Here is a 21746-nt window from a genome sequence, read left to right on the forward strand (position 1 = left end):
TATCCAGGGAATGGAGGTCTACCAGACATCTCAAGGCCCAGGGTGGGGGTTGCTCCTTTTCCCCAGAGCTGCTTACTTGCATTTTGCTGATCACCAGCACCAGCGTCTGAAGAGTAAGAACTACTAAAAAGACATAACTCAAACTTAACTTACTTATTAGCCACCTTTTTTACTCAAATTGATGGAAAGGATGTTGAATCCCATCCACCTGTCAGTCATCGTGCTCCCGGAGTGCCTCTGCAGCTTCTGCAGCTCCTGTTGCTACCTAGCATCCTCCTCTAGTGCATTCTTCCTTGCAATGCTGCCCGAGAGCACCAGGCAAGAAACACACCCAGGGAATCACAGGATCAGGATGTGCAAGAGTGCACAGCAGTTCTGAAGCCAGCTCTATTCCAAACCATCTTCCACCTCCCTCCTTCCCTTTTCCAAACAAAATAAATGCTCAGTCTTTTCCACCTCCCCCCACTTCCTCAACAGAGGAGCAAAGGAGCACATTAAAATGTAGGTTTGGTCACAGCATTTCAATAGTACTTTCTTTTTCCACCTGAAGTCCAAGTGGGGAATATAAAGAAGGAAAGGAATTTTTTAAAAGATCCCACTGGCTGCTAAGGGCCAATGAAGAGAGATTAAATTTTCCTACAGGAGAAATGACACCATTTCTCCCCTTACTATGAACTCAAAATGACACCTACACAGTGTTTTGCTATACATGCCAAAGAATAACTCAGTACTGCGGGGCTTATCTAATTAGGTGCCTTCGAAATTGTATTTTTTTTCTCAGATTTTTCTTCTGTGTGTTATCTGTGTTTTAAACAAAAGTAAATTGAAAGAATATTTTGGCCTTGACAGAAAGTAGTTTTGAAAGTCTCTATTCTCCATGGAACAAAAACGATATTAACGATAGGAATTAGGAAGAGAAATTAATTCCGGAGCAATTTATCCGTCAAATTGTGTCAAAGTGAAAAATAATAAAACTTTGGACTGAAACAACAGGGCATATACTAAAAGCTTACTTATATGGAGGAATGCTAATAAAATCAAACACGGATTCAAGAAAAAACATACATTCTGTAGAGAGTTACAATTTGTCTAAATCACCATTCTACTAGGCACAGTAGGTGCTCAATAAATACTGGTTTTGATGGATGATTGTCCAAGTTTTTGCTTTCTTACAATGAGTTCCTACCTTGCTTATCTCTGTATTCCTCGCACTGAGCACAGCAGTTCTTCAATCCATGCTTGTTGAATAGAACAAGATTTGAATTTTCTTCAGAACAAGCCCAGGCAGTCACAAACGGAATTTCACAAGGAAAAGGGTACTATCAGGCACCGGCCACTTTCTTTATCTATCTGGAATGCTGTCAGCAGATTTCTGTCCTAATATGCGAGGTGTGGCCAGAGCTGGCCAGTAGGGTTCCAGGCCAAGGTGGCCTTAGGATACTCTAGAACAGGCTCTCTTTCAGAGGTGAGGGGCAGGGTTATGTTTGCTTGGTTTATTGCCCAGGCATATTATTTTTCATAATGGACAGTTGCAGGCTTTTCTGCCATTACAAGAGTATGTTGACTGTGAAGTTACTTTTGTTTCTTTTGAGGGTCCTGGGATGGGTTTGACTTCACTTCTAAGCATGGAGGTCAATTCAATGACAATCAACAACACAGATGGGATGGAACAGACAGACACAGGTTCAAATTCTGACTCTACCACAGCCAGATCTGTGGCCTTCAGCAAACTACTTAACATCTAAGCCCTAGTTTCTGTATCTGCAAAGTGAAGATAATATCACCTACCTGCCAGACTTTTTGGGAGAATAAAATTAATGAGGCAATTTATTAAAGCACTAGTAACACATAGTACACACCTAATAAACTGTGACCTAATACATGGTACCTAATTTTTCTGGTATCTTGGTTTTCTCAAGTAAAAATGTGTGCTTAGAAGAGTATTTTGAGGCAGAACTGTAACAGTCCTTTACTAATACAAATTGAAAATTAGAGGAAGAATAATGTAGCAATCCTAAAATGACATACGAGCACATAATACAATCTAACTGGCAGAACACTGGAACTTCTATCCTAGAAGCCTGTTTGGACAAAAATATCCATGATGGGAATGGCTTAAATGAACAACCATTTGTTAATATCCTGACTGTCCACTGGAGCAGCTCAGAGAAGGTAAACTAAAGCCTTGAGACAAGTTCTGTAGGCAAACTGCCATGTTCAACCCACAATCCTAGCTATTTTCATGTCAGCACTCACTCAGAAACCCCCCAAAACAAGTTGCTATAGCTGACATATCTGGCAAGCACCAATTTTTCCTGTTTGCCTCAGATATGCTAATAAAAAATGTCTAGCTTTTCGATGCAAGTTTCTCCATCCGACAAACTGTTATACTGTGCATGTTCTTCCATATTCTTTACAATAAATCCTGTAAACAACTGCAAAAGGCAAGGACCTCTTAAAACTGATGATACATTGTTAAAGCTGGACAGTTTATTAACATCATAGAATTTGATTTCTCCCAGTTTCACAGATGAACAACAGAGGCTCATAAAGGTTAAACAGTTCACCCCAAGCCACAAAGCTATTGAGTGACAGCCAGGATTAAAACCTGGCCTCCTGGCCTCAAATCCAATATTCTTTCCACTACACCACTTGGCTGCTCTAAACGTCACACTTTATTCTCACCCCCCAGAGCCCAGCCATGCTGCACTCATAGAAAACCTCCACTAAATACCTGCCAAACTGATCTACAAATTCTACAATTCTGCTCTCAGCCTAATACTGTATTTCAATCCAACAAGATGCCAATCATGGTTTAATAAGAAGTGTGAAGGCTTTAGAGCAGTTTACAAAGCATTTTTGAACCCACAGCCTAACTTCCTCACAACAGTGTAAAAAAAAGTATTGCTGTACCCATTTTAGAGATAAGGAAACAGAGGCCGAGATGTTAAATGACATGTTTAAGGTTAGACTGCTAGTTGTATTTTGCTAGAGCTGGCACTTGAATTTAGACAGCAGATTCCAAAGACTGTGCTTTTTCTCTTTCATCAGCCTAAGCCTAATTAATAATGATCTCAAATACTGTCCCAAATGATACTGCCGTCATTCTTTTTCCTAGTCTGTTCCATTAAAAAAAAAAAGAAATTTAGTTCATAAGGCATCTTCATGTCAATTTTGAATAAAAACAGGCAGGCTGGCTGAACTATAAAAAGTGATACCTTCCGGTATAGGAACGTCCTCTGCCCAGCATCGAGCCCGACTTCCTTCAACACAGCAAAGACCTCAGCCCCCGCTCCCAAGACCAGGATGGCATCACACTACTGCCTACCAGGCTGAAGGCCAGCCTGGGGCGACGGCTGCATTTTCTTGCCATCGCTGAAAACATCTTCAGTCACTGCTTTATGTAAAAGGGGGAAGGAGAGAGGTCATTTCTGTGAGCCTCGGCAGCATGGGGCTGTAACATAACCTGGAAGACCTCGTGTAGGTCAGAGACGGGAGAAGCAACAGGGAAGCTGCAAGCACCCCCGCGGCGGCTCCTGGGAGCTGCTGGAGACAGAGGCGGTGGCAGCTAATGATGGGCTGGGAGGAGGGGAGCCGGGCAAGGCTGCGCAGGAGGGTGTGGGGGACGGCTGCAATCCGCCATACCCAAACCTGTCAGGAGGGGATTTATTTTTGTTCTGTGAGGGAGTATAATAGGGCTTTGCCTATGCTCTCAATAGCTGTTTTGAAGTGAACCCGGCTGGTATGTCTTTAATTTGTCATTTCATTATGAAACCGTTTCCCTTCCAAGAAGCCTTCAAGTCAGGAAGCTCTGTCTGCCCACACAGGAAATTCCTTTGCTTCAACTTCCCCAAAAAGGAAATTTCCCTCAGAAGTGAGCCCAGCATATGCCTCTGAGCAGAGCTGTTTCAAGAAACTTTGGCAGCTGAGCCCTGAAAACGCCCCTGGCTTGCTGCTGCTGGGGTGCTGGGATGAGCAGTGCGGCTCTCACGGGAGGGCGGGGACCCCTGGATCGGACCCTGGTCGGCCTCTTCCTCCCTCTGTCCCCAATCTCGTGAGACACCAAGAGCGTTAACTCCCCAGGAGGGAATCAGTACCTGCAGCTTTCATGAAGAGACAGGCATGGGCCCACACACACGTACATCACACAACCGCACACCCACAGTTGTCACACGGCCACTTCCACGCAAAGCACCCACTCTCGTTCCCCTCGGTCGCACAGCATACTTGACACTTGTGCCACAAAGACTGCAGGATTTCGGACGAAGCGCACAAGGAAATACAATGGCAAATTACAATCCTTAAAGCATGTCTATTAACAAAGTGCCTTTTACCTAGGGTGGTGAGTTTTTTCCATGCAAATTTTCCCAGTGAGGATTTTAAGTAAAGCATGGGGGGGTGGGGTGGGCGTGAATATCGCAAACCACAGCCTTATAAAAATTAATCTCTCAGACATATTGTGAATGGCTAAGTGGTGAGAACCCAGAGCAGCTGTGCTGCAATGAATAACGACACACAGTACTTTATGATGCTTCTTAGCAAAGAGGCACTAGCAGGAAACTGCCAGACTCACAGTTAAGTTTTGAATTTTCCATTTCGAATCACTTCATTAAAAAACAAGTTGTGAAAAGGAAACAAGCACAAAAGAGGGAATGGTGTTGAACTTCAAACTGTTTATCACGCAGTGGGACAAAGAGAGACACAGAGAGACAAGGAACTAAGACGGCCCTGGATTTTCATCCTGCAATTAGATTGCTCTAGAATGGCAGGATGATAGGATCTGATCTTATTAGGCCATTTATGTGCCAGGGCTCTGAAAGAGACAGTAGTTACCAGGAAACAGAGCAATATCTAAGGGACTGAAGAGAACCCTACAGCTCACTGAAATCTGAATACATGAACCCTGAGGTTTTGGGCTGTGGTAGATGTTTTCTATGGGGTGGCTTTAAAATTTTATTTTAGTGAGTTATTCTGTTTTTCTAAAATTTATGAAGTTTTAACCACAGTTGGATCTCAGAGGGGGACCCAATACTATTTTTCATGTTCTTAATGAGAACAGTCTAGGGAATAGGGCTCTGGCTTACTCTGGGAGGAAAGGTATGGAGAGAGCCTAATGGGCCTGCTCTGCCACCTACCAGTTCTGTGACTTTGGCCAAGTTCCTTCATCACTTCTTTAAGCTTGACTTTTCATCAGTATAGTGAGGATAATAAAACTCGGTTCATAGGTCCGTTGTGAGGATTAAATGATAAAATACATGTGAAAACTGCCTACCACGAGCACTTAATAAATGAAAGTTATTACCCCACACAGAGAGCCACCCCCCTATTTCCACACACCTACTCCTCATTACACACATACACACCACCCAGCTCTGGAAGCTTCTTAAAGTTCTCCAAGGATCAAGATTTTCCTGACCACTTCAGCTCGAGACTTGGATTAACACACCCCTTACACATCTGCAAGTTCTTGGCATTATGATCAAACCTTTAGTCACCCCAGAGGTAAAGACACCTAGAGTGGCTGAAAGGCTTAAGGGTTCAGATTTATACCCCCAAATTCTCTACTCCTGTCAAAGAGATGCAGTTGACGCGCACATTCTCAAGCCGACAATGTGCTAGAGGTGGCCAACTTTGCTCAGTTAACACTGATGCTGGTAATGAATGTCCTGAGACCACAGCTGTGCACAGTAAGTAGCAGACTGCTCATCTTGGCCTCAGAGGTTCAGGTTTACGATGTTTTGTCTAAATCAAGGGGCCTGGATTTTTCCATCTAGTCTTATGTCTGTCTCCTCTGTGGAGAACACCAGCCCTATGCAAAATTATGGAGCTCACTTCCAACTGTACCTCCTCCCTTGACCCTCCATGCTGGCTATGATGCGTCCATTTCAAAAGATTCAAAAGAGTTGATAAATTAATTTTCATTAAGATATTACGGACCTGCGATATTACTGATCTCTATCCAAGGTACTATCTGCTTTCGTAACTATCTACTTTTTAAAGTGGAGTTAGGTAGAAAAAATGCCTGCTCCAGAAGGAGTGTCTCTTAACAGTGAAGTTTCAGGCACCGTGGTAGTTCATTGTGGGAGACATTTATACTCAAGACACTCTAAATCATCGCAAATGGGTGATCACACTCCCTACATAATCATAATATCAGCCCTGTTCTCAGAACACTATAAGCCCTCCGTCCTGTGTCCAAAGTAATGCTATCTGGACAATAAAAGTTTAGAAGCCAGCCACTTTCTGAATCTCAGTATTCCTTCAGCAAGCAAAGTAGCAGACATGAGATAGCTACACAGCTGTACGTACAATGCCAGTGTTACAATACCCAGTTGTATTTCTTCCAGTTCTTTCCCCACATCACTTGGGTGGCAGAAATCATCACAGAAGCTTTGTGAAACAGATATCTGGAGTAATGGCTATGAGACAATCGCACCAAAGCGTGGGCTCGCGCACAAACACACACGTACACACTTGGATTTATCTGAAGTAAAATCTTTCTCTGCCTAAGAATCAAAAGAAAAACTTCTTTTTCTTTTACGACATCCAAAATATAGTTGATTCAAAATAAATTTTATATCCGTTAAGGTTTCTGTGGGTCTCTGCACTTGATCAGGGTATTAAAGTATTTCTCTCAGCGCTGCTCAGGGCATTAAAGTGTAATTTAAAAAGGGAATTTATAACCCATGAGTCTCAAGTGAGGGAAATCTCTCTCGGGGGACCTCTACTTTTGTGTTCCTAAAACACTTGTAAATAAAACCCCCAATATCTGAGTGAATACTTGAATGGGAGCCAGATTTTAAGGTCCGCTTCAGCCCCACACAAAATGCTTGAGAGTTGTAAATAGGGGAACAAGAACCCTCTGTCCGGGGAGGGGACTGTGTCAGGTGGCTTCACTGTCACCTCCCAGGAGAAGTGAGAACAGTGAGAGTGGGAGCTCAGTACTTTGAGAACAACGGTGTGGAAGGAATCAGAATGAAAAAGAAAGGGGCCCGCTTTCTCCCCCACTTTGTTCCATCTGGCAGGACACTGCGCCCAAGACGGACTAACTAACCTTCCAACCCATCACAGTCACAGGTTTGTGAGCATGCGCGGCCGAGGGCCCCGTCCCGAAGTAAGGCGCACCAGGAGGAGGAAGGAGAAAGGGTAGTTTCATTTCCTCAAGAGGGTTGGCACCAAATCACTTACTCATATTTGTTTCTCTACCAACAGTTCCTGATGTTGGTGACCCAAGAGCTACTTAGGGAGACAAACCCCTTGTCAGCTTTGTTCATGAATCACTGCTGCTTTGGGCGATTCTTTTGTTCCCTATCTTACACCCCCTTTTCAGAGCCCAGGGCAACGAGTAGCTCCAGTAACTAGTTCGGTGCCTCTATTTAGAAACAGTTTCCTGGGTGTGAGTTTTCATGCCCAGGGGATGATATAAGTGTCACAGATTCTCTCTGCTGGCTGAGGTGGATGGAAATGTACTTTAAGGCTCAGCATCGAAGCTTTCACTTTAGAAGCTGAAAGGCTTCGTTCCTTTGCCAACTGCACTTTTTTTCCCCATAATTAATTAATGTCGTATTAATTGTGCATGTGCTATGGGGCCAGCTGAAGGAGGACAAATGTGGCCTGTCCACGCAGATCAGCTGGCTCTGTAAAGCCCCAGACCCAGTGGACACAATCTAGAGAGGGAGAAAAATGCAGATTGTAATTTTTACAGGTTACAGGAAAGGCAAACACGCCTCGAGTTGTGAAGGGGATTCCCACAAATCACGCAGTTGGGGTCAAGCAGACGGTTACCAGAAGCCACACCTGTGCATAATGCACTGGGCAAAGGGCCAACTCTCAGACAATTGTCAGGCCAGAAGAGGGGCTAGGAGAACAGGGAACAGGCCTGCAATTCGGCCAGAAGGACCTGGGAGCCAGCATAAGGCGAGAGCAGCAGAGACAGTCTTCAGAAGCCCTACAAGGCCTAGGAGCTGGAGTCAGCTCCCATCTCACAAAACCATTAACCCGATCTCCATCACAGGCATCGTAGGGAGATGTCCAACAGAATCGGGCACTGGTTTCCAAACTTTCTTGCAGGAGGACATCCTCACAAAACAATCACAGGAAAAGTGGAGGACAATTTCCTGCATCACTGAAATACCACCATCTGCAATAAAATTTGATGTTGAGCCCTAGAGTCAAATGAATGATCGGGATTCTTGGCATTTATAGGTAATGCTCCATGGCCGATACGCCTTGCATTTCTCTTCCAGAAGTTAGAAAACAATAAAATGTCTGAGCTGGGATGAATCTCGGGAATCATATACTCAGGCTACTTCACTTTACACAGGAGGAAACTACAGTCCTGGGAGAAGGAATGAATCGTTGGGGGATGACCAAGTAGAAACCCATGGGGCCAGAGCCCAAAGAACTGACCTGCAGGAGTGTGAGCTCTGCTCTATTACCCTGTTGTAGGGCGTCCTAGCACATATGAGATGTGGGTAAACTAAGGCACCAAAATGTCAGGCAATTTTTCTGAGGCATGTCAGCTTACCACAAATTATTAGGAGGTTCAGTGTTAAACAATCCTATTCAAGCGCATCATCTTTCTTACTGTTCAACAATAATCAGCAAGATAGATCACCTCTTTCAAAAGGATGAAAACTTGTGGACTCTGTGAACCTCTTTTTCCTTTATTTGTTTCTAACACTCCAGAATTTATGCAGATACCTAAAAATATATGGCAGATAAGAGTGCACATATAGGACTGGATCTGAAAATATATCTTCCTCCAAGTCCAAAAGATAATTTGGTTTATATGATTTTCTCTTTCTAACCAACAGCTAGTAGAAAACAACTTTCATTTGTTTCTAATAATTTTAAGAAGCAATACAGTGAAATAAAAAAATAAAAGCCTGGGTTTTGGACTTAGATGTGGATTCAAATTGTGGCTCCTCCACTTCCTCTCTGTGTGACCTCAGGTGAGTGATTTATCACTTCTGAGCCTCAGACATAATATCTATGTTGTGGTGTTTGTGATTATTCAGAATAATATATATAAAGTTCTTGGCACAAAGAAAGTGCTCAGTAAATAGTAATGACTATTATTACTTGTTCCACATATCACTGGCACAGAGATTCTATGGAGTGGCATTATGATCTTAAACACAGTTGGCCTCTGAATGGTTCCTAAGAGCTCCTGTAACCTGGCAGGTGGGGTACGGTGGCAAAAACAAACAAACCAAAAAACCTCGTTTGCAAAGGTAAGCCACTCCTGGAAAACAAATGGGTGATGAAATCCACTTCTGAAGTAGAGCTACATGAACTGTCTGATACTTCTGAAGACGGTGCTTTTCAACACCCTTCAGCACTTGTTCTAGGTGCTTTTTTCAAAAAATGATTGTTATATCTCTCCTTACAAACTTTCACCCTCCTCAGTGAACCATTTTAGTTGATACCCCACCCCAAGAGTAGAGAATTCAGCCTCAGCTGGACTGGGGAAATGAAATGCTCCCTGCACAGCCCTGCATGGGCAGACTCTTCCTTCCAGGCATCCAATCTGCATCCCCCACACATCCACAGCTCTTTATCCATTATCTGTATCTGCAATCTTCATTTCTTCTGCTGGAATCATAGAACCCTATTTGGGAGCTATTAGTAGCCAGGATCTGCAGGAAGCAGAAGTAGAGACCAATTTCCAAAAAATGGAATTTAGTGCACCCACCCAAGATGGAAGCAGTAAATGTGGGGGAAGGATGATTAATTATACTTTGGAATTTCGTCTTGGAGCATGGCCAGAGCCAGGGTCAGTTAAAACCTCTCAAATCCTATTCTACGCTTGCTTGGGCAGAGATCAGAAGAACGAACCCCCAAACACCAATACATGGCACAGGCAAATGAGAATCAGAACCTACTTACAGCAACAGTGAAATCAGTAGCATTTGAAGGTCCCCACTGAAATTTACCTCTGGAAAAGCTTAAGCATAAAGCTGTTAAAGTCATTCCTGCCAGAAACTCCAAGAGTCTGTGTTACTGATGAGGTGTAAACTGAGGCACGAAAAAAAATGGGAGAAAACATCTGTGAATATCTGAGAATTGAAACTTTATCATATTTGTATATATTCAGCTCAACCAATGCTTTATGACAATGAAGAGGAGTTGGGGGTAACTCAGGAACACACAGTTCGAGCCAACATCATACTGAATCTTCATCAAGCCTGCCAGCGAGTATTATGTAGGTACATGTGAGGCTGACCATGAAACTTATGGACAGGGACCCCTCAATCTGCAGAACCCTAACATGCCAAGGGAAAGACCACAGAGGCACTGATTGATGGTTGGGAAAATTCAGTAGAGCGGAGAAAGGAGAAATGGAAGTGAGGTTTCTTATTTCCTGTTGTTCAAGTTTCTACTCATAAAACTGACTGGTTGTCACTGTCTTTTATTTTTTAATGGCTCTCTCTTTCAGTCTGTCATGAATGTCAGTGTTGGGTCTAGAACAGAGCTGGGCAGCTCTGGGCCCACATAAATACCCCACAGCACCCAGCAGGGGCAACTAATTGCCAATAGCTTCCAAACATCTACTTCAGAACTCCGAGTAAACTGAGGGACCATGACCCTACGGAGGCATCTGTGGCAGTCCCTGTCCTCCCCTCCCCCACCATCCCCCACAGGAGCAGAGCCACTTTGTCAGAGTTTAGTATGCTAGAGGAACTGCCTTAAATGTTCACAAGCTCACTGCATGTAATGTGAAGTGAAAGAAAAGGTCAATAAACCTCTGGTTATATATATATATATTTTTAGAAAAAGACATCTATAAATAGCTGCATTTATTGAAGCTGCTTCCTTATCAGGAAGCAGGGAGCTAGGAATTAACGTCTGCCTGCATCGGAAATTCTTTCAGACAGCAAACCCAAAAAGGAAATTTCCCTTCCAGAGCAGCCTGGCTGTTCTGCTGGGGGATGTGTTTTCTCTTCGGCTGTTGGAAGCAGCTGACCAGGGCCCTGCACAGCCGCATCCTTCAAGCAGCTGAATGCAAAAGTGAAAGCCCCCCAAAGAAAGCTTCAGCGAGGACAGACTATGAAACGTGAGGGGCTGGCCAGCTTTGTCAGAAGCCGTTACTGCTTTGTTGAGATACTGAGAATTAAATCCCGTCCCCATGTCCTTGCCTCAACTCTGCCGGTGATATCACCGCACGTCACAGGCAGCTGTGAGGAGAGGCCATTTTTGGAACTCTGATAAGGACAGAGGACAGGGAGCATTTGACAGGTCTTAGAAGGAGGGTGGGAAGGCTAAGGAAAGAGGCTTACAGATTCTGGCAAGACCATGAAGAAAAAGTTCCAGACTGAGGGACAGATGTGTGGGTAGGAAAAAGCCCTGGGACAGAGTGCCCTAGAGCAGAACTGAACTCCTAGAAACCACAAAGAATAGTTAGAAGGTAAAGCTTATTTCCACTGTGACTCAGGGAAATCGGTCTCAATACTATGCACAGAGAACTCTAGGTCCTTTCTTGGCTTTAAATTTGTTTTGTTATTTAGTATTTTCTGTTTTTTACTGTTGAATTTATTTTTTAGTATTTTAATGGACACATTACAATCGTACATATTTGTGGGATACAATTTGATGTTTCAGGACATGTATACATTGTATAAGGATCAAATCAGGGTAGTTAGCATATCCACCATCTCATGCATTTATAATTTCGTTGTGGTGAGAACATTCAAAAACCTCTCTTCTAGCTGTTTTGAAATATACGTTATTGTTAACTATAGTCACCCTACTGCACAAAAGAATACCAGAACTTATTCCTCCTACCTAATCGTAACTTTGTACTCACTGACCACCTAGGTCCTTTCTTTAATGAAACAAACAAGGACATGCATGCTTCCCTTGGCCCTTGAAAATGGGGAAACCACCTCCTAAACAGCTATTCCTCAGCACGGAAAACTGAAATGCAGCGCTAGTGAGTTACTGACCACTGCATGCCAGGTGTTGCACATAAGTGAGCTCTGGTACTTATAAGAAACCTCATCAAGCAGGTGTTATTAGATGTAAGTCTTCAGTTAAATCATCTAACAGAATGAGGAGGCCCTGAAGTTCAAGCCCATCCCAGTCTATCTGGACCCCAGTCCTTCCTGTTACCATGCTTTTCCATCTGGGAACTTGAAAAGGCAGTGGGGCATCCCTTGTGAAATGCTGGGGATGTGGATGTAGGGCTGAGCCTTGGTTACAGCGATAAACTGAGTGCACAGGAGAGTAAAGAAGGGGCAGCTGCAGAAACCGGTGAGCAAAACCAGAATAAACTGTGCACAGTAAAAGGCTCCCATTTCTGATGCCTCTCCCTCATCCTGTTGAGAGGGAGGAGCCAGCCTGTGGGAGGATTGGCAAAATTAATGGCCAAGTGGCATCACTAGTGCCACACCTGCCCCAGGCCCTTCCCCCATGGCCGCCCAGACGCCAACCGTCAGCAGTGCCTCTACTTTCCTGTCCGGGAGACTCTGCCGTGGTATCTTCTCCTAAGAAAACCAAAGGTGACTTTTGAAGTAGAAATCACATTAGACCCTTCACGGGCTGTGTGAACCTGGACAATCCAGTTGACCTACCTGAGCCACAGTCACCTCCTCAATTGAATAGAATTAATAACTGGACTGTTAATATCAAGGACTGTTGCATGATTAAATGAGATAATATGTGTGAATGCATTCTGTCACTTAGAACAATATAAAATATTAACTGGTTATATTTAGCGCCCATTTTTGCCTCTTTCTTTAGGAACAAACATATCTTGAAAGTATTTCAAATTTGTTGCTCCAGCCAATGAAGAAAGAGGGGTGCCACGACCCTTCCCGCTACGCTGGCGCGGATACAGCCTTGCTTGTCACGTGAGTGTCTTACCCTCAGTCCCTCTGCTGAGAATGCAAAACAGCCGAGTGGGTGAGCAAAGAGGTACTGTTTCCCAAGGAAGGAATTAAATTATTAAATACACACAAGCAGGAGTAGTAATGTCAAAATTTTGAAAGATTCACAAGGAAAAGAAGTGGAGCCCAAGGGACTCTTCCTAGTGTTCTGACTCTAGAAAACTCTGAGAGGCTATTATGGCTATTTATTAACCCGCAATATCATAAACCGTAACCCTATTAAATATGATGAATGAATCCTACATTCTGATTTTTAAATGTCAATTCACAGGGAATTTAGAAGGCCAAAGAGGCACTGCAAAAATGCAAAGTCTCTAGGCAAATGGCATAATGTCAGTCCGTGATGAGACGTGAGCAAATCAATTAAATGTGAGATGATAGTGCTTAAAAGAAATTTGAAATGAAGACATTTATTTAATTATTCAAATTTTGCCTCATGAATCTGAAGTATACTTGTGTTGTTACTGTTTGGCTGGGCCTGGGCATCGCTGCTGAAGGCCTGGTGTTGCACGGGGCCGCTGGGAACACAAGGTGGGTCTCTACCAATAAGCAGGTGGCATCAGCTCATGGGGCGCCTTTGGCAGCCCCCTTCAGCACCCACTCCCCCGTGAGTTGAGAAAAAAGGTGGCCTTTGGGCAGACAAATTAGAAAACGTCCCTCCCTCACATGGCCCCCAGTGACAATTGGGGAAGGCAGCCTTTGCTCCAGGTAACAGCCCTTTCTCCACTTAGAGTCAAGAGCGATCTTGCCAGGCACCCTTGTCCTTCAAGTGTTTTCAAGGTACGATGAAAGGCTTATGTTTCCTTCAAAGAACAGAACTTCTTTTTTCCCACCTGCCTACTATAATTGTACTTTAGCCCTTCTACTCTCAAGCTTAAAAAAACACATCAGTACCCTTCACAGAAGAAGGAAAAAAAGATGCCCTTTCTATCCGCTCAACAAACATAGCAGTGCTGGCTCTCCTGGCGAGCAGGGGAGTGTTGTCGTCGGGACCATTGCAGGGCACCGTCCTGCTAGTTTGGGCAGTGAGTCAGACCAGGGTGGCACGGATCTGGCCCTTCTTCCCTCGGCTCTTTTCCTTCCTAGGCCCAGACTGCCCCTGCCAGTCCCTTTCAAGTCCTCCATAATCACCACTTCACGCTTTGCTCCACTTATCACTTTGCTTTTTGGCTTATCACAGCCAAATGAAAGGAAAAGGCATCACTTTCTACTTCTCAATAGCTTGCTAATTTGTCATGGTGTGTCTTCAGTTTGGGTCTAGCCCTGTGTCTGCAGAACAAAATGGTGAGAAACTCTTTGTATGAGAGTCTTAAATATGATGATCCCTGCTCCGTTCACTCCCACAAGGATATGTTTTGATTTAAGGATGAAAGAAGAAAAAGAGTTAAGGGAGAGGTTTTATCTGGAGATCAACGATAAATTGTGAAGAGAAGCCACTTAGAGGCATCCCAGTCTGGGGACTATCTCTTTAAAACAAGCAGCTAAAAATGCTTTCAATCTAGCAATACCATAAATGTCCTGCTGCCGTCTTGGCTTTCAGATTCTTCCCCGTACTTTCCATGAGCATTCCACTGGGAATTGTCTGGAATCCCAGATTAAAACAGCAATAGCTTGATTCCCTTGTTAGAATATTTCTTTTCTTTTAGGTTTGGAAACTCAGCTGGGATGCATCTTCAAGTGTGTGGCACAGCGTCAACGATGGTAGGGGCTACATGGTCATCCTGGAACAGGAGAGGGATGGGCGGGGCTCAGCCTCGTGTGGAAAGCCCCAGCTGAGGGCAAACGGCAAGAGCCTGGGAACCTCCACTTTCAGAGGATTCATTCCAGATGCTGGAACCAATGGTGTCACAACAGGTTTCATGCAGACTATCAAGGAGATCTAAAGTTAGACTGCCAGAGAGTAGGCATTCACGTCAAAGCATTACCCTGACCTGAATCCATAATGTAACTACTGATTGTATTCCAAGGTCAGCAGTAACGTGCTACAGTTCTATATTTTATAATTATCTATGTGGGGATCCTTCCATCCATCTAAGGGTGATATGCAAACTATTAAACAATGGATAGAACAGACTGACCAATAGTTAGAACAGACTGCAGCTAGAAACCAATGCTATGGCCACATCAGTGAATACTGGCCAAGAATCAACCCTGGATTCATCCACATCCAAAAATATTTACTAAACACATACTACATGGTGGCATAATGGACAAGAGCCTGGCTCTGGAGTCAGACAGAACTGAGTTTGATCGTGACTCGATCTGTTACTAGCTCTGTGACCAACCTTGAAAAATCACTTAAATTCTCTAAGCACACATGTGTGACACGGAGCTAAAAAGAAGACCTACCTTACAGGTATTGTTGTGAGAATGAAATAAAATAATTGATATAAAGGACTTCGTACCGTGCCTGCTACAGGGTAATCCCACAGCAATATCAGCAGTTATAGCTGTGTGCCAGGCACACAGTAAGAGCTACTAAGATGCTGGGAAGCACAAGAGATGTGGCTCAGTGAGGGATCTGTCTACCAAGAAAAAATTAAAGTGTTGGCATGGAAGAAACAATCCCAAGAAAGGAGAATGATGCTTTCTATGACAATCATAATATTTTAAAGTTAGGAGGGCTGTTAAACATTCTCTTGTCAAACACTGTATCATACAGCAGGAAAAATGAGTTAAATGACTGACTCACAGTCAAACAGCAGAACCAGCTACAAATTAAGACCTCCTGACTGCCAGTTTGGTGGCTTTGTTTGCTCGCTTATCTGTTTGTTTTACCATGACAACCTCTTACGGAGAGACATTTCTACGCAAAAGAGCTTACAAATGTCAAGGCATCCAGAGGCAAACACAAGCTGGGACCTCCTTGGGGATGTCACAAAATATAGGAATAACAAGTTACAAAAGAGGGCTGACTGGTTAGCTCAGCTGGTTAGAGCATGACGCTAATAACATCAAGGTCCAATCCTGGTACCGGCCAGCCGCCAAAAAAATAAGATAAAAAAAGCCCTCAGCCTGTGCGGGACAGGTGTACCATAATAATTTAAGCTCCCCCAAAGCAGGGAGTTTTGTCTGCTTTGTTCATTTCTGTACCTTCAATTCCTCTCTGTTCATTTCTATACTCTCAGTTTCTAAGAATGCCAGGCACAGTGTGGGCGATTAATAATTATTTGCAGGATGAATAACTGAATGAGATTAGGTAGTAGAAGTGCTTTGCCTGCACGCATGAGTGTGTTCCACCTAGAAGTGAATGCCCTGAAGTGAATATCCCGGAAGAGAATATACTGGTCACAGGATGACTACTGGAGGAAAATTTGCTATCACCTGGCCGCTCTTTCTTTTCCAGTTCTGTCTGCTCCAACAGTGTCAAATACTTCAGTTTACTAAGAAGAACTTTGCATGCAGCCATGACCCCAGCACCTTTACAGTCCCAACCCCTTCTTTAAAATTTCATTGTGGAGGAAAAGATGGTCGAGTGGAGCTGTGTCCTTTACCCCCCTGCCCAAGTGAAGCAGGGATGTCTTGACCATAGTAGGCAGCAGCTCTGTATATACTGATGCACAGAGCAAGGTCAGGGGAGAGGGGATTCTCATGCCGCCAACCGCCTGCAAAAATCCCAGCAACATCCTCATTGTGGGTCAGAAAGGGTAAGCCAGCAATACTCCCTCAGGACCCCGCAGCATCACAGTCGTCTGATTCCCTGAATTATCAGAGAGAACAGCCTGCATCCTCTGTCTCCTATTGTTCTCTGCGTCCAGCAAGCAACCTTCTGAGTAGGGATGAAACAGGAAGAGGTGAATGCCAGAAAGAGCTGGCCAGCATGACCGTGCCATCATTTAAGTCACTGGGAATCAACGAGGGAAGGGCCAAGGTGACCCGCAGCATCCTCCATAACCTGGACTTGTGTCCTCAGGATAACCTTCAAGCCAGAGGATTTGGCGTTTTCTTGGATACCGTGATCAGGGTGGGAATCAGGTGATTCACTCTCCCTAGCGGCCTCAACCACATTTTATCCCCTGGACTGGGCAGTAGTATGGGAGAGGCAGACAAAAAGGAAATGACAAGTGTCAACTGCTTTGGAGACTAGCATCCGCAGCACAGGTGTGTTGTCCCCAATGCTGTGCCAAGCTGCAGTTGTGGATTCAGCCAGGAAGGTGGTAGAGGCAAGGGGTAGGAATGATTTGGGAGAGAAAGGCAGAAATACTACAAACCGAAGCTGTGGAGGCAAAGTAAGCACAAGAGAAGCCAGAGAGAGGGCAGCAGGAGAAACGAGGAGACAAGAGACAGACACACGCAGGCATAAAAAATGAAGGAAGGAAAAGGAGCCAGCATGGAACAAGAGATGGGGAAGGGAGGCGCGGTGAGGAAGGAAAGCTCACGCAGCCTGAAAACAAGGTGGGGGGAGTCTGATTCAGACGGGGAGCCAAATTCAGGGCCAAACAAAATACCAAAGGTGTGACTTTAGGAACACAGACAAACTTTGCAAAAAAAAAAAAAAAAAAAATCACCTTGCTTATGATATTTAGTTGACTCTGTCATATGTTACACATTTCCAGGCTTTTTCTTTTTTTTTAACATGTCATAGAGACGAAATGAATACATTGAGACATAAGGGACAAGACTCTCAAACTTTTCAAAGCCATTTTGGGGTGGGTGCGAGATCCCAAAGCAAAGCAGCGTGGCCGAGTCGTGTGAGGGACCTCTCAGGGCCCGCCCTTCTCTGGCTCGGGACCCACCGGCCGCCTCCCCCGCCCACGCCGTCCAGCCTGTCCCTGCGGCCCGGCCCCAGGGCGGCGCGACACTCACGCAGGTGCGCGGGCAGGCGGATCGAGTCTTCCTCCATCCTGAGCGCTCGGGGCACTGGCACATGAAGCGGAGTCGAGGAGGCGTAGCTCGGCACCGGGCTCTCGGGAGGTGTGTATGAAACTCGTTCCTGCTGTTAAAAATAAGGGCAGGGAGAGGGGAGGGGGAAAAAGACCATGAAAGCTTGCACTGGCGGCGAGAAGTCGGCCGGGGCGGGGGCGGCAGGGGCTGGGCACTTGGAGCTCCGGTGTCACAAGCAACCTGCTTGGCTCTCGGGGACACTCTGTACACAGTGGTCTTTCGGTGCTTATTAGCACGTGGGATTTACAGCAAAACTCGGGAAAGGCTGAAAATGGGGCTTTTCCTTTGGACCCAGCCAACAGGTGTGCACCCTGTGGCTTGTTGGAGTAAACACCAGGGACAAAAGTGAGGGAATGGAAAAGTTTGTTCAAGACAATGGCTTGACGGCAACTCGCTCAAATGTCGTTTCCCAAGTCACATGACTAGTATCATCCATACATTAAAACCACATTTCCTCTTCTCTGGCGATATCCCCAGCTTCTAATCAAGGTGTGATTCTGTACTCAGATCCAATGACAGCGAGCTAAACAGGCAGGGTGATGGCTTAAAAGGTAGGTTCTAAATTTAGTTAATAAATCTATGAGCAAGATTTTCCTATCATCTACCTACCTATCTCACTATACAACAACCCCATCCCAAAATATGCAACCTGTAATTTTGTCCTTCACAGCAGGGAATTATCTGCAACATTCATGGTTATCTCCGTGTTCCTCCATTCTACATCTCAGAATCAGTATTTCCTGCCTCTGGAGCATTTCAGAGTTCATTCAAAGAACTATCTGAATTTAAAGAAAGTACTGTTTAACTGAAGATACTTATCCACTGACAAGAGGGTGGGAAGGACTTCAGTGGATCCACTGTTTGAATTCAAACAAACAATGCTTACTAGATCAATTAAAACAAACTAGACGGGGCGGGAAGGATTATTATTAGTTTTAAGTTAAAATATTGCAAATAATGGCAAGAAACCAAGTGTGCGTTCAGCAGAACAGCAGTGCAATTTGCGTCTTTGATCTACATACCAACTCGTTTCACCTGCAGACCATACATAAACATAACTTGCATTCGTTTCTGCGGTTTAACTGGGCAAAGTAAAGTGGGACACACGAGGTCCGAAAGTAAGTTGGATAGAAAAGACCAGTACGATGCCACTGTGAAAATAAAAAAAAAAAAAAAAAACAGGAGCAAAATAAAACCAGATTAAAGTGAAGTCAAGGGGGTGTTTACATTTTGGAAGGATAGTTCTTTAATAGTTTACATCTCATCACATATGCCAATAAAGCAGGGGAATCCCCCAGCCCTGTAACCAAATTAAAGCTTCTCTTCTGCTTATAGCCTGGAAAGTTTGGTGGTTGTGGTAGAAAGTTTCGATTTTAAGTGAATATATACATATTGTTATAACTTCTGAATGGAATTGCTCTATCTTCCCCAAGGCAACCATTAGCAGCAACTAGGGCGATTGGAATATTTGTTGAAACAGACATCCTAAAGTTTCCTGGTGAAATTCTTAATTAAGGGCAGGCACCTATATCCTAGATTTCACTCTGTATCAACCAGGATGTCCTGTGAAAGGTCACCCAGAGGCAAACCTTCAACTTCACTTTCCTGAACTTTACCAAACATCACACATATTTTGAGCAACTCTAAATAAAGATGAGTTATACTTTTTGGTGTTTGGTTTGGGGTGGTTTGGGGTAAAAGAGGCAAAGAAAACATACGGAAAACATATATGGAAAACATACGGAAAATCTGTTTAGAGGTTTTTTTAAGGTGAGACAAGCTTTTCAACATTTCAAACATAGTCTGTTCTTCTTGTTGAACAAATTCTCCCTACTCTTCAAGCCTCGCATGACCCCCAATCCCATTATTATATGTCTAGATAGCTACCATTAACTTTATGCCCAGAAATAGCTTTCTGTTTTGTGAGGGTTTTTGCAGAAGTGAAACTGTTGAAGAAACTGTTGAAGAAAACATGGTGTAGCCAAAGGGTCTTCAAATGACATGGCATGAGTATGAGAAAAAAGATGGTATTTTGTAATACAGTGACTTTTCCCTTGGAGCAAGGAGAAACGCCCAAGAGCCTGTGGCTAGTCCACAAGAGTGACAGGCTACCTCATTCTAGCCTCCCAGCTCCAGCAAGGGCAAGCTGGAAGAACCCAGTCCTCAAAGCAGATTTTACTTTATTTCTTTGGAAAACTACCTCCAGCCTACTGACAAAAGAGTTAAGCTAGGTAGGTATCACCCTTAAAGCAGATATATTGACTTGCTAAATTACCATTGTATTGTACCTGCATTTCTCTGCTCTTTCTTTGGAAGCAACCCCTCAGTGTGTTTTCACTTCTGCATGGTTCCCTGACCTTATAGCCACATTGAAATGCTACATTGCCACGCTTGCTCTGGCATTTTATGCCATCCCCCACGTCCGAACAAACTGTGCTATGGTCATGATGAAACTTATAAAAGGAAGGCCAGAGACAGTGATTGTGGCCCACCGATCTCCTCTCATTCCTGATGAAGGTTTCCACTCAGCTGAAGGACAGTATTGCAACACTGTAAACTTAGGGTGGGAAGCTCTTTTTAAAAGGTTCAGTGAAGAGACCTGTCACTAATGAAAGAGAGGTTACCTTGACCAAGAAGGGCAAAAGCAAAATATGCTTCCAGGCCCTTGATCCATTTGACAGCAGTCACTACACACCTCCCGAAACCCTGGGTTCAGTGGCCTGCAGAGCACTGGGAGTGGGTGGGGTGGAGAAAGGACATTGCCCAGTGTAAGGGGCTCCCTTCTGAGGAGACTGAAACACACACCTGGGAATCCCACACGACAGACTTAACTCTTTTTGTCTCTTTTTGTGAATCTCTAGGGTGACTCATGTGGACTTCATTTTTTATTGTTACTATAACCATGCACTTAACATCTACAGTGACATCAGCATACTATCAGCAATTAGAAAAAATAAACAAATATCGCTATCTCAGACGGAGACATCTAGACAGAGAAGCTTTGGGAGACTAACACTCAATTTCCCAAATAAAGGGAACCTCTTTATTATTACAGCTGTTTCTCTGGTCTGACCCCAACAAAGGTGGGGGTGGTGGGTGAGAATACCAGCTTACAGCTCATTCACCTCTAAAGCAAATTGTCAGACATATGAAAACCAGAGGTGCTTTATTTTAACACTATGGCAAGGGTGCAGGATGTGGGGGGAGAAATAATGATATTCCCAAGAGGATTATAACCAGTGCTCTAATTAGATTAAAATGCTACAGACAGTGATATTAATGCATTCAAGTGTTGTAGGGGATAAACTGCTGGTGGAGATCAACGATGTGACTAAAACTGCCGTGATGTGGTTGTGTTATTGTTTAGATCCTGAAAAAAATAAAACATGCTGCTGCCAAATTTGCAGATGCTACCTAGCAGACCAAGCGGCTGAGCAAAAGGGAAGCGTGCAGTCTCTGAGGCTGACTGTGATACCTGTGAGAAGGTGCCGAGGTGGGGGAAAGGAGCAGCACGAAGCTCTGAAAAGAGAAATAAGGCTGAAAATAGTTTAAGGCAAGGGTTGAAAGGTAAATTTTACTAACATTATAGAAAGCTTTTTTTTTTTTTAAAGGAGTATGGAGTAGGGTTGTCTCCTGAAACCAAATGCGTTGCGTTCCCTCTCCTTATTCCTCCCCCTAACCATGAAGGGCAATGAAGGGCACACGTCTAATTCTGCTCGTTTTCACACGGGATGCTTAGGAACCTGTGACTTTCATGTAAAACAAGCTTACACACTTTGTGCTCAGCAGGAGATTGCATCCTGGGGGCTGGGAGGATGCCATCTTACAGAAGAGTCAAAAATGAATATTATCATTACCAGAAAAGTCTTTCCTTTTCAAAATTATTCAATATAGAACTTCTGTAAATCCTGGGGATCCCCCTAGTGCATTTATGCATTTGTTTTTATACCCTTAACCCTTTGAAAAGGCTGA

At 44.1% G+C, this 21746-nt stretch overlaps 1 protein-coding gene across 3 annotated transcripts in view; it reads right to left on the reverse strand.

Annotated features, from left to right (window-relative positions):
• Positions 1 to 21746, reverse strand: part of ETV6 (ETS variant transcription factor 6) — a 221109-nt gene that overhangs the window by 109221 nt on the left and 90142 nt on the right. For 2 of the 3 annotated variants that reach the window (XM_063075647.1, XM_063075650.1), the window contains exon 2: positions 17697 to 17826. In XM_063075647.1, the coding sequence (XP_062931717.1) occupies positions 17697 to 17826 (130 nt within the window). The remainder of the gene's footprint in view (positions 1 to 17696; positions 17827 to 21746) is intronic. The other variant, XM_063075648.1, reaches the window with a different exon arrangement.

The sequence above is a fragment of the Cynocephalus volans genome, chromosome 12, assembly GCF_027409185.1.
Source record: "Cynocephalus volans isolate mCynVol1 chromosome 12, mCynVol1.pri, whole genome shotgun sequence".
NCBI classification, from domain to species: Eukaryota; Metazoa; Chordata; class Mammalia; order Dermoptera; family Cynocephalidae; genus Cynocephalus; species Cynocephalus volans.